This window comes from Carlito syrichta, unplaced genomic scaffold, assembly GCF_000164805.1.
Source record: "Carlito syrichta isolate Samal-C Ts95f unplaced genomic scaffold, Tarsius_syrichta-2.0.1 Scaffold314028, whole genome shotgun sequence".
NCBI classification, from domain to species: Eukaryota; Metazoa; Chordata; class Mammalia; order Primates; family Tarsiidae; genus Carlito; species Carlito syrichta.
The window spans coordinates 884,151-897,692 of record NW_007258124.1 but is presented as its reverse complement, the minus strand read 5'-3'; the positions used below and the strand labels follow the sequence as shown (position 1 = coordinate 897,692).

The 13,542-nt window shown below is 39.7% G+C and overlaps 1 protein-coding gene across 2 annotated transcripts in view; it reads right to left on the bottom strand.

Moving 5' to 3' along the window:
- Nucleotides 1–1,365: 1,365 nt before the first annotated feature.
- INTS2 (integrator complex subunit 2) overlaps nt 1,366–13,542 on the bottom strand; it is a 70,891-nt gene continuing 58,714 nt past the window's right edge. Inside the window, exons 20-25 of one of the 2 annotated variants that reach the window (XM_021718948.1) lie at nt 10,973–11,171; nt 6,006–6,257; nt 5,547–5,654; nt 5,311–5,416; nt 2,845–3,021; nt 1,366–2,743 (exon numbers count right to left, since the gene is read on the bottom strand). In XM_021718948.1, the coding sequence (XP_021574623.1) occupies nt 2,574–2,743; nt 2,845–3,021; nt 5,311–5,416; nt 5,547–5,654; nt 6,006–6,257; nt 10,973–11,171 (1,012 nt within the window). In that variant the 3' untranslated portion in view covers nt 1,366–2,573. The remainder of the gene's footprint in view (nt 2,744–2,844; nt 3,022–5,310; nt 5,417–5,546; nt 5,655–6,005; nt 6,258–10,972; nt 11,172–13,542) is intronic. The other variant, XM_008070846.2, reaches the window with a different exon arrangement.

Here is a 13,542-nt window from a genome sequence, read left to right as displayed (position 1 = left end):
AGTCTGGGCAACAGAGACTCCAACTCAAAAAAAAAAAAAAATTCAGTACCATGAAAATATATAGGGATAAGCAAAGATGGAGTAATCTACTGCTAAGACAATAGGAAGAAAGATAATTTTTACAAATGAATCCTTTAAAATACCTTCATATTGTTATTTTGCTTTTACAGTTTTTTAAAACATCAGATCTTTTATGTAACTGCTCCAGGGTACCTACTCTCATTTTACTCTCCTAGATTACTAAGGCTCTTAATTGGCTCTAGCCTTGTATTGCTGTTTATTGTTTGTGGCATAACAAGTAAGGAACTCACCCAGGCCTTGGAGCCAGACAGCCCTAGAATCCAGTCTCTTGAACTGTTCTGTTCCTTTCAGGTAAACAGTAGTGGAATGAAACACAAAAAACTACAATTTCATTTGATAAAGAATATGAATGTTTATAAACCAATATTCAAAATAGCTGCACACATCTGTTTCACTTGAATAAAAAAAATCACATTGTGACAAATTGTATAACCTTAACTTAAAATACATGAATATTAACATTTACTAATATATTTACACATTTACATTATCAACAAATCTGATGAAAAACAGCATATGTGATTATTTTAACAAAGCAAATTATAACCAGTCTTTGAAAATTGATCTAGGAATGTGCATTGCATTTAGTTAGAAAACATACAATTCTTTTCTGAACTCCTAGGGCATACCTCTTCACACAAAATATTCCAAGCCCTCAATTTAAAAAAAGAACAGGAACAGTTGTATTTAATCTTAAGGGACTACAAAACTGGTTTTTTAAAAATATGAAAATTCTTATGGTATTTTTAGCATATTCTTTAATTTTTCACATCAAAATTATTTAAACATTAAGCATCTAATAAAAAGTTATAAATATTCTGTCACATATGCTAATATGTACTTCATGATCTGAAACAGTTACAAATGAATTCTTACAGAATTTGTGAGATAGGGCCTTTGTGAGATAGGGCCAGTAGTAACCCCAGTTTACAAAGGAGGAAAATGAGATGTGACTATTTGCTAGAGAAAAGGCTGAAGTCACTTTTCTTAAAAACTATACTTGCATATTAGCCTACCTGTCTTTTTTTTTTTTTTTTGAGTTGGAGTCTCACTGTCGCCCTGACTGTAGTGCAGTGGCCGCTCCCGGTCACCGCAGCCTCGACCTGCTGGGCTCTAGCGATCCTTCCGCCTCAGCCTTCCAAGTAGCTGGAACTATAGGCACGCGCTACCATGCCCAGCTAATTTTTTTGATTTATTGTAGAGATGAGGTCTCACCAAGTTGCCCAGGCGGGTCTTGAACCCACGGGCTCAGGCAATCCACTCACCTCAGCCTCCCAAAGGCGCGGGATTACAGGCTGAGCCACTGAGCCCAGCGCCCACCTGTCTTTTATAAGTGAGGAGGTCTGAGTCAAGTGGGGGGAAAAGGCGTGTAATTGAGGTATATCTCAGAGAGCAATGAGAAGTACCTTCTACAGTGGATACTTTTTTTTTTTTTTAATAAGGATTATAGTTTTCCTGAATACAACTGCCTAATCAATGGAAGTTGCTAACAGGATTCAACATCCTTCAGCCAGACAATATTTTCCACATTTTAAGTTTTCCTGAGGTTCAAGCACTGTATATATTTTCTCAAAGATCTTCTCAAGATGGGAATTATATCCTGATGACAAACCAAGAGTTCTTAATCAGTGGGTTTATTTACCCTAAACTTCATTTAATGTGATACATATTTCCCCCTCTGAGCATTAGATAAGTCAATAAAGCATTATAAAAATAAATTTGTAACAAAAATCTAAATGAGACCTCCTTTCGGGTTCTTCTTTGAACAAAGACATTTCTGTAAACACTTTTAAACCAGTATCTTAAAATTCCAACTTAATCAAGTATCTCTTTAAACAGATGGCTTCATATAACAGTAAAAATTGAAGCAAATATGTGAAATCTTCAAATCCTTATCTTTAATTCCATGGAAATCACTTACAAAAGCTACTTGCCTTTTTAAAAGCCTTCTAAATACCGTTTCTTGAGAACTAGAATTCCAACTTGCTTTACTATTACTTGCATTGCAAGTCTTTGAGATTTCTATTTGAGTTGTTACCTCCTAATTTTTCTTATTCTCCTTTCCCTTGATCTCTTTTACTCTCTATCACCACTGCATCTTTGTCACTCTGAGTTCACAGTTAAAATAAACTACCCATAGACTCATTTTTATAAAAAATTAAAGTCATGGCAGTCCTTCTTCACTTCAAAAGCAAAATACAAAGGTCAAACTCCCTTTCCAATAATGAGTTTCTTAAATGTGTTCCAAATGGGAAAAAAAAGTTTGGTTGCTACAATATAAAAATACCAGCAAAGTAGATCCAAAGATGTGCCAATCAAATACAAGCAAGCATAATTCTCAAAGAGTTCTAAATTGTATTCACAATGAACTAAATTGTTTTAATGATTCCAAAACATCACTGTTCCCGTTTAGCTTAGAGTTGTTAAAAGATGAAGATTCATATTGGGTGTATGCAGCAAACAGCTTCTTCTTCTTTTTTTTTTAATTTTGTTTAAATTCCACTAACACTCATGTTTATTATTTCAATTATTGTGCTTTCAATACAATGACAGAGCTGTACATCTGGATCCATGCTTCCAATGTCCCTGGATCCATTTTTATAAGATGGATCTTTACAGATTTGAGACCATACACTTGGCTTCTCCTTTATTTGTTGAAGACCTAAAAACATAAAGAAAAACAAATCAAAGTCAAGAAATCTGGAAATGAATTTCACCTTTTTAAGATATTAAGATTAATCTTGAAAATGAGTTTCCACTTACGTGTAATAATTGGATCAATGTCTCTTGTCTGAGTGGCAACATCAGAAGCACAAACTTGCCCTATTTGGATCAGCAAAGACATGATATCCTCATATAGAGGAGGAAATGCTCGACAAAAAGAGACCAAGCTTGGCAGAGTTGGCATGAAAAAAGCATACCGCTTAGCCTGTGTTAAAACTGTTGGAAAAAACATAAAACAGAATTTTGTACTTTACAGATATAAATTCCACCTACATGGTCTATATAACATATTAAATTACCATGCTTTGTGCTGAAGATACTAAGTTTTCTTTTTTCTTTTTTAAGTAGAAAAGTGTCTGGTTATGTGGCCCAGACTAGTCTCAAAACTCCTGGCCTGAAGCAATCCACCTGCCTTGTCCTCCCAAAGTGCTTGGGATTATAGGTGTGAGGCCCCATGCCTAGCCTGAGATATTAAGTATTCTAAGACAGTAGTCCCCAACCTTTTTGGCATCGGGGACCAGTTTGCTGGAAGACAATTTTTCCACCCACAGGGGCTGGAGGGGCAGATGGTTTGGGATGATTCAAATGCATTACATTTATTGTGCAGATCAGTAGGGGTATTAGATTCTCATAAGGATTGCACAACCTAGATCCCCTCACATGCACAAATCACAGTAGGGTAAAGCTCCTATGAAAATCTAATGCTGCTGCTGATCTGACAGATGTCTGAGCTCAGGTAGTAATGCGAGCTATGGGGAGTGCTATAAATACAGATGAAGCTTCCCTTGCTTGCCCACTACTCACCTCCTGCTGTGCGGCCTGGTTCCTAACAGGCCACCGCCCCACAGTTGGTGACCCCTGTTCTAAGACACAGCCAGCCCTGCCTCAGAAAGCTCACAATCTAATAGTCTCCGTCATTATCCAAGATATAAATTCTTATTATGCCCAAGCTCTATGATAAATGCATTACATGCATTATTTGATAAAATTTGTACAATATTATAAATGAGGAAAGTACTATTATATCACTCATTTTACATATGAGAAAACTCTTCCTTTTTTTCTTTTTTTTTTCAGAGACAGGGTCTGGGTATATTGCCCAGGCTTGAATGTAGTAGTGTGATCATAGCTCACTGCAACCTCGAGCTCCTGAGCTCAAGCTGTCCTCCTGCCACAGCCTCTGCAGTACGAAGACTACAGGCACCAGCCAGTGTGCCTGGCAAGAAACCCATTAAAAGTCACATAGCCAGTTGATGGTGCAGCTGGGATTAAATTCAGACAGTATAAACGTTTAACTACTACAAATAATAATAACATAAGGTAAATACAATGGGACAAAAAGGAACAGAATATTATGGGAACACTGTAATGAGAAAGAATATATATATGTAATATATATATTTATACACATTTAAAAAAATTTTTTTTAGTCAAAATCTCACTGTCACCTAGGCTGGAGTGCAGTAGCACGCTCATGGCTACCACAGCCTCAACCTGCAGGACTCAGGCAATCCTTCTGCCTCAGCCTTCCAAGTAGCTGGGACTACAGGTACACACCACCACACCCAGTTAATTTTTTCTTTTTTTCTTTTTGTCAGAGTCTTACTGTCCCTCAGGCTGAAGTGCAGTTGCACACTCATGGCTACCGCAACCTCAACCTCCTAGGCTCAGGGGATCCTCCTGCCTCAGCCTTCCAAGTAGCTGGAACTGCAGGTGTGTGCCACCACACTCAGCTAATTTTTCTGATTTACTGTAGAGATGAGGTCTCATCAAGTTGTCCAGGCTGGTCTCCAACCCCTTGGGCTCAGACAATCCTCTTGTCTCCACCTCCCAAAGTGCTGGGATTACAGGCATGAGCCACCATGCTCAACTAGTTTATATATTTTAAAGTAATTTATTTTCATACCACTTTATTCCATAAACAAGGTGGTTAAAATTTTAGGATATATTTTAGAACTTAAGGAATCACCTAATATATGTATCTCTTATTTACACATATGATCATATTTTTCTGGAACTCTGAGCATTAGTAATAAATCATAAGCCATTTTCTTCTAACATAATTACTTTTAGAAAATACACTTGGTTTCCATTTATAAAATATGAAAAGCTTATTATATTTACCATAAATTTATATATACTCATTTACAAAATGAAATATACAATTTACCCTCTCTATAAAGTCACATCTGTAAACAGAAAAAAAACTTTCAAAAGAATAATTCAAAAGATGGCATAAGTTAAACTTGTAATAACACATAATGTATCTTATTATCTCATAATAACAACAAACATGTTGCATCACTAAATTCAGAAAATACATGAAGGGCTGAGGCAGGAGGATCACCTGAGATCAGACATTCAAGGCTACAGTGAGCTATGACTGCGGCACTACCCTGCAGCCTGGATGTCATAACAAGACTCTACCTAAAATTTTAAAAAATTTTTTTAAATGTACTAATTTACGTTAGATGTTTTTGTTGGTAATACTGATTGGCAACAAACCTGTTAGCAAAGTTCCCATGACATTGACAGCTAAGCGAGCCACACTAAGTGACTTTGGTAATGCATACTGGATACACAAGTGAGAAAGCAACTGGATAGCAAATATCTGCAATACAAAATCCAAATATTACATGTTTTTTAAGAATATATTTAAATATTAAAAATTATTAAATGTCTTATACAACTAATAAAAAAGACACAGATCAATTGTCCTAAAGCTCCAAAATGTTCATTACCTGTTTTTCAAGTTCTGGTTGTGCAATAAGCTCAGGTATGAAATCCAGACAGATGTGCATAGATGGAATACCCGCAACTGTCAGAGGCAAAAGTTCACATGGATAACCCTATCTCAACAGAAAGGGAAAAAAAGTTAGAACTAAAATAACTATAAGTCAAATACAGATTAAAATATAAATGAAAGATTTCACTTCCTTTCTGTATGCTCAGAAGGCTACAGTAGCCTACATGTATCCTGGCATTTCACTTTTCTGATGTACTAGAATAGAGAGAAATTATCTGAACATTTCATTAGTTTGGGGGAAAAAAGTAAAAATCTGGATTTTTCTCTATATTGCAAAAGACCATGATCATTTGTGCTATCACTTAGTTTCTAAATGGTCCCTATTAATATAGTTTTCAAAGCCCCCAAGAAAATTTACATTCAACCACAAAAACATCATTTTTTGGAAACAGACCTGAAAGTGAACAAGCTTAGCAATGTTGGGATCTGCAATGTACATCTGATGCAACAGACAACAGATAAGGCACTGAACTTCTCGAAGATTACAGAGCAAATGTCCTTCTCCTTCCTCCATTCCCTTATTTGGAGTGCTGGTAGTAATAACACTTTGAACGTTCCTTAGCAAGCTGTCTGGATTGACACCATTTCCCTTTTCTTCTTCAGTAGGTAAGCAAATCTCTAAAAGAATCTGGACAGCTGCACTATCCTGTAAGCAAATAAAACATAGTGAATGTAACAAGTTTCTGAGAAATTGGTTTGAAAACCAAATCTCATTTTGTTTTCACATGAATGTACAGAGTAGTAGTTTTCACCTTTTTAGGGTCACGAACCTCTTAAGAATCTGAAGAAAACTATACACCCTCTCCCCATAAAATTTAACATATATAAACAAACATATTATCTATTACATAGTTTTAAGGAGATTACATATCTTTTTTTTTCTTTTTGAGTCGGAGTTTCATTCTGTTGCCCAGGCTGGAGTGCAGTGGCATGCTCCTGGTCACCTCAGTCTCGACCTACTGGGCTCCAGCGATCCTTCCGCCTCAGCCTTCCAAGTAGCCAGAACTACAGGTTTGTGCTACCATGCCCAGCTAATTTTTTTGATTTATTGTAGAGACGAGGTCTCACCATGTTGCCCAGGATGGCCTCAAACCTGCGGGCTCAGGCAGTCCTCTCACCTCAGCTTCCCAAAGTGCTGGGATTATAGGCTTGAGCCACCATGCCCGGCCGAGATCACTTATCTCTAAGGCAGATCCATGGACTCCAGTTTAAGAACATCTGCTAGAAGGGTATATGACTCAGTGACATCCAAAACAGGCCCTAGACAAAAATGACTTCGAACCAGAATTTCCTTTCCTTCCTTTTACTCTTCCATGTTCCCAAGGATCCTATCCAGGAGTTCCTCTTTTTTTCTCACTTGGCTACCAATTAATTAACACCTCTGAAAGTGACGGTTAATAATTAATGCCTAAAAGTCACTTCCTATAGCTATTTTCCCTTTTAACATGAAGACAGATTGTTTAAGGTCCTAGTTTTACAATAAATGATTTTACCTTATCATTCATCCCACCTGCACAACTTTTTCTTGCTCAGTCTACAAGCTTGAGTGTCATTTCATAGAATAGTAGGCTTGAGGGGTGACATATTTGAGGTCCCCCATATATAAAGGAGAGCTACAATAATGTTCATCTAGCAGGAAGCAGTAAAAAAAAAAAAAAAAAAAGAATACATAACATGCATCTATGAAAAACAGTCATTGATTGCCTGGGGTACAGAAAACAGTAACTTGAGCTAAATGACTAAGAACTTCACTATTAAAAAGTAAGGTTAGCCTATTTTATAATCATGGTGTTTGGGTTGAGAAGTTTTTAGTTATTGTTTTCTTGTGGGTTTTTTGCAGACTTTAGAGCCCAGAGTGCACAGAAGTGAATCCTAGTTTTGCCATTTACTAAATATGTGACCTTAAGCAAATCACTTAACCTCTCTGGGTCTCATTTTCCTAAACAGTTAAAATGAAGATGATAATACTCCATAACCTATAGGTTGGTCATAAAAATTAAATGAGTCAATTCATTTAGAGAACTTAGACTAGCACCCACCATATGTTAAGCATTATGTAGATGTTAGCTTTTATGGTCCTCAACCCCTTATCTGAAACTCTTAGGGACAGATTTATTTTAGAACTAAAAATTTTAAATTTAATATTATGTCATACCTCCCAAACAAGAGTGGGATAGCGCCTTGTCAGCAAACATATTCATATTTCTGCAATAAAGCATACTAATATTCATATTAAGTGGGATAAAGACCACAATTCAGATCGTTTTGTAACCAAATGAGTTCACATCAGGTCAAGTTTTCCTGCCAAGTGAATTGCAAAAGAAATTCTTCAGTTTTCACAGCTTTTTGAACTTCTGTATTACAATAATTGTGCACCTATATTATTATTTCTAACTCCCTTTACTCCAATGAGAAGATTTCAGAAAATCTGTTTCAAACTAAGAAAGCATTTCTACTTTGGAGGCCTCAAATTGCTTAACATTTTATTTTATTCTCTATATATGTTTTTATCAGCTCATTATCTCCTGCATTATTCAAAAATGACTACATCAGCCTTCAGTAAAATTCTACATTGTTAACAAACTTTTCCAAATAAAAAGGTAGCCAAGCTGGGCTTGGTGGCTCAGCCTGTAACCCTGCGCTCTGGGAGGCTGAGGTGAGTGGACTGCCTGAGCCCGCAGGTGCGAGTAGTAGTTCCATCTACTTGGAAGGCTGAGGCGGAAGGATCACCAGAGCCCAGCAGTTCGAGGCTGCAGCAGCTGGGAGAGGCCACTGCACTCCAGTCTGGGCGACAGAGTGAGACTCCAACTCAAAAAAAAAAAGGTAGCCAAGAGGATTGCTTGGGCCCAGGACTTTGAGACCAGCCTAGGCAACATAGCAAGGCCTTGTCTCTACAAACATATATATGCGTTTTATATACATATGTATGAACTGCTTATATTGTCACAATATTTATCACTGTCTGATGTTTTATTATATTGTACTGTTTCTTATCTGTCTCCATCACTTGATGTTTTTCCCTACCATTTGATCTTAAGAAACAAGTAATCGCCGGGCTCGGTGGCTCAGCCTGTAATCCCGCGCCTTTGGGAGGCTGAGGTGAGTGGATTGCCTGAGCCCGCGGGTTCGAGACCCGTCTGGGCAGCGAGACCTCATCTCTACAATAAATCAAAAAAATCAGCCGGGCGTGGTAGCGCGTGCCTGTAATTCCGGCTACTCGGAAGGCTGAGGCGGAAGGATCGCTGGAGCCCAGCACATCAAGGCTGCGGTGGCCGGGAGCGACCACTGCACTCCAGTCTGGGCGACGGAGTGAGACTCCAACTCAAAAAAAAAAAGGTAGCCAAGAGGATTGCTTGGGCCCAGGACTTTGAGACCAGCCTAGGCAACATAGCAAGGCCTTGTCTCTACAAACATATATATGCGTTTTATATACATATGTATGAACTGCTTATATTGTCACAATATTTATCACTGTCTGATGTTTTATTATATTGTACTGTTTCTTATCTGTCTCCATCACTTGATGTTTTTCCCTACCATTTGATCTTAAGAAACAAGTAATCGCCGGGCTCGGTGGCTCAGCCTGTAATCCCGCGCCTTTGGGAGGCTGAGGTGAGTGGATTGCCTGAGCCCGCGGGTTCGAGACCCGTCTGGGCAGCGAGACCTCATCTCTACAATAAATCAAAAAAATCAGCCGGGCGTGGTAGCGCGTGCCTGTAATTCCGGCTACTCGGAAGGCTGAGGCGGAAGGATCGCTGGAGCCCAGCACATCAAGGCTGCGGTGGCCGGGAGCGACCACTGCACTCCAGTCTGGGCGACGGAGTGAGACTCCAACTCAAAAAAAAAAAGGTAGCCAAGAGGATTGCTTGGGCCCAGGACTTTGAGACCAGCCTAGGCAACATAGCAAGGCCTTGTCTCTACAAACATATATATGCGTTTTATATACATATGTATGAACTGCTTATATTGTCACAATATTTATCACTGTCTGATGTTTTATTATATTGTACTGTTTCTTATCTGTCTCCATCACTTGATGTTTTTCCCTACCATTTGATCTTAAGAAACAAGTAATCGCCGGGCTCGGTGGCTCAGCCTGTAATCCCGCGCCTTTGGGAGGCTGAGGTGAGTGGATTGCCTGAGCCCGCGGGTTCGAGACCCGTCTGGGCAGCGAGACCTCATCTCTACAATAAATCAAAAAAATCAGCCGGGCGTGGTAGCGCGTGCCTGTAATTCCGGCTACTCGGAAGGCTGAGGCGGAAGGATCGCTGGAGCCCAGCACATCAAGGCTGCGGTGGCCGGGAGCGACCACTGCACTCCAGTCTGGGCGACGGAGTGAGACTCCAACTCAAAAAAAAAAAAAAAAAAAGAAACAAGTAATCAAGAATTTTGTCTTCCTTACCACTATATCCCCAGTCCCTGAAACACTACTTGGCACATAGTAGGCGTTCAATAAATATTTATTGAATAAATGAACATGTAACTGTATCCTCAGAATAAAGTTTTATATTTTGTTAAAATATGTCTTACTTAAATGGCTCATATCATGAAGATTACTCCTGATTTCAGTAATACAATCCAGCTGACACTTAGAAGCAAAGGATTATAATAGATTCTGTATGCATGATGAGTGCATGATATGCCACTAACGTACACAGAAGGTATAATGTGCCATCTTTATTTTTTTATTTTTATTTTTATTTTTTTTGAGTTGAAGTCTCAATCGGTTGCCCAGACTGGAGTGCAGTGGCCGCTCCGAGCCACCACAGCCTCGACCTGCTGGGCTCCGGCGATCCTTCTGCCTCAGCCTTCCGAGTAGCCGGAATTACAGGCACGCGCTACCATGCCCGGCTGATTTTTTTGATTTATTGTAGAGATGAGGTCTTGCTCCCCAGGCAGGTCTCAAACCCGCGGGCTCAGGCAATCCACTCACTCAGCCTCCCAAAGGCACGGGATTACAGGCTGAGCCACTGAGCCCGGCTCAATGCACCACCTTAACTGATTATACTAGTAGGGAACCTCTTGCCCTTTTTTTTTTTTGAATTGGAGTCTCACTCATAGCCCAGGCTGGAGTGCGGTGGCACACTCACAGCCATCCCAGCATTGACTTGCTGGGCTCTGGCGATCCTTCCATCTCAGCCTTCCAAGTAGCCAGAACTACGGGCATGCACTACAACACCCAGCTAATTTTTTTACTTATCATAGAGACGAGATCTTGCCAAGTTGTCCAGGCTGGTCTCGAACCCATGGGCTCAGGCAATCCACTCGTCTCGGCCTCCCAAGGTGCTGGGATTACAGGCTGAGCCCCCGAGCCCAGCCCCCTTGCCCTTTTTGACTAAATTTTACTTTAGTAAAATTTACCTGAGCAGCCAGCAGTGCATTTTTCAATTCTTCTCTGGTAACTTCTGGAGCATCAGCTTGTCCAACTAAACCTATTGTATTATTCTGGGAAGGTCTATCTTGCTCTGCTGTTTCCTTCAAATGAGCACTAAGGTAGGCTTTAGATGCAAGAAGATATCCATTCAACATGTGTAAAGTAATATCCATCAGTGGAGGGCATCTAAGGAAAGGAAAAAAAAGAAATATATATGAGAAAGAATATAAGTATATAAATCAATTGAGTTTAAATAACTAGAAAATCCTGAACCACACATAGTAACTTTTCCCACTGAAAAATTAATTCTCAAAATAAACGTAATATATATTTCTTATTCTCTACATTTCAACATTATATAAATAGTATTATAAGCTTCATCTAATAAGCTAAAATCAAATACCTATAATTATAAACTCTAGAAAAAAGACATTCATTTTTGGCAGAAAATGACACTACCACTAAATCTCTTAGATATAAGCCTGCAAAGCAGCTGTCCTCAAAGGGGCATATTCTATTATTGATAAGATGGAGACTAGCTACAGTCTGATCCTCAGGTCCTGTAGCCACTGCGTTCGACCCATTAAATCTCTTGGCCTTAAAAAAAAAAAAAAAAAAAAAAGATGGAGACTAGAACAGAATATTTATTCTTTCTACTCCTGTTTCTTTCTTTCTTTTTTTTATTTGAGTTGGAGTCTCACTCTTGTCACCCAGGCTAGAGTGCAGTGGCACGCTCATGGTCACCACAGCCTTGACCTGCTGGGCTTAGGCGATCCTTCTGCCTCAGCCTTCCAAGTAGCTGGAACTACAGATGCATGTCAACACTCCCAGCTAGTTTTTGTGATTTATTATAGAGACGAGGTCTCATCAAGTTGCCCAGGCTGGTCTCAAACCCCCGGGTTCTAGCAATCCTATCACCTCGTGCTGGGATTACAGGCTGAGCGATCTGTACGGCACATTTCTTTTTTGAAGCAAAACAATAAGTTAGCTCTGTATTCCAAGAGTGGTTTATCCACTTAAAATTAAGTAAGTTACTTACTGAGACTCAGTTTCTTCATCTATAAAACAGGTATACACCCTGGGCACAGCAACTCACACCTGTAATCCCAGCATTTTGGGAGGCCAAGGCAGGCAGACTGCTTGAGAGCAGGAGTTTGTGATCAGTTTGGGCAACATAGCGAGATACCATCTCTACAAAAAATTTAAAAATTAGCTTGGCATGGGGGTACATACCTGCAGTTCTAGCTACTTAGGAGGCCGAGGTAGGAGGGTCGCTTGAGCCCAGAAATTCAAGGTCACAGTGAGCTATGATTAAACTACTGCATTCCAGCCTGGGAGACAGAGTGAGTCCTTGTCTTTAAAAAAGAAAAAAAAAAAAGCTGGGCATGGTGGCTCATGCCTGTAATCCCAACAATTTGGGAGGCAGAGCTAAGGATTGCCTGAGCCCACGGGTACGAGACCAGCCTGGGCAACATGTTGAGACCTCATTTCTACAATAAATCAAAATATTAGCTGGGCATGGTGGCTCACGTCTGTGGGTTCAGCTACTTGGAAGGCTGAGGGGGAAAGGATCACCAGAGCCCAGCAGGTTGAGGCTGTGGTGGCTGTGAGCATGTCATTGCACTCCAGACTGGGCAACAGTGAGACTCCAACTCAAAAAAAAAAAAAAAAAAAAAGAGAGAGAGAGAGATAAAATAGATACAAAAATTAAATGTCAAAAAGAAAACTAGAGCCAGGCTCGGTGGCTCAGCCTGTAATCCCACGCCTTTGGGAGGCTGAGGTGAGTGGATTGCCTGAGCCCGCGGGTTCGAGACCCGCCTGGGCAGCGAGACCTCATCTCTACAATAAATCAAAAAATCAGCTGGGCATGGTAGCGCATGCCTGTAATTCCGGCTACTCGGAAGGCTGAGGTTGAAGGATCGCCAGAGCCCAGGAGGTCGAGGCCGCGGTGGCTGGGAGCGGCCAGTGCACCCCAGTCTGGGCAACAGAGTGAGACTTCAACTCAAAAAAAAAAGAAAACTAAAAACAGAAAAATTAGTAGCCGCTAGAATTGAAAATGTCAAGTCCTTAGAATAACCCCAGAAATTCTACTTCTCAGTCTCTATCACAGAGAGAACTAGCATGTGTGCACTAACAGGTACTACAGTTGTGTTTATACTTGAAAAAATGGAAACAACGGAAACAACCTACATGTCCACTGATATGTCAATGGTTAAATAAACTATGGCAATATTTCCCAAAACAGAAGATAAAGATCACCTGAATGTGTGTGTGTTTTGTTTTTTTTTAAGAAAAAAAAGAAATCTCAAGTTCCAACCTAGACAATCTCAATCAAGGTTGTAGACGACAAGCCTGATAATCTTGAAAAATAGCAGTAAACCAAGTGAAGTAGAATTATGCATACTAATATGGAAAACATATTGAGAATAGTACCTTTATTTAAAGAAAAAAGTAATGCCTACAATATAATACTACTTATGTGTTTTTAAAACCACCCAAAAGTCGGGCTCGGTGGCTCAGCCTGTAATCCTGCGCCTTTGGGAGGCTGAGGTGAGTG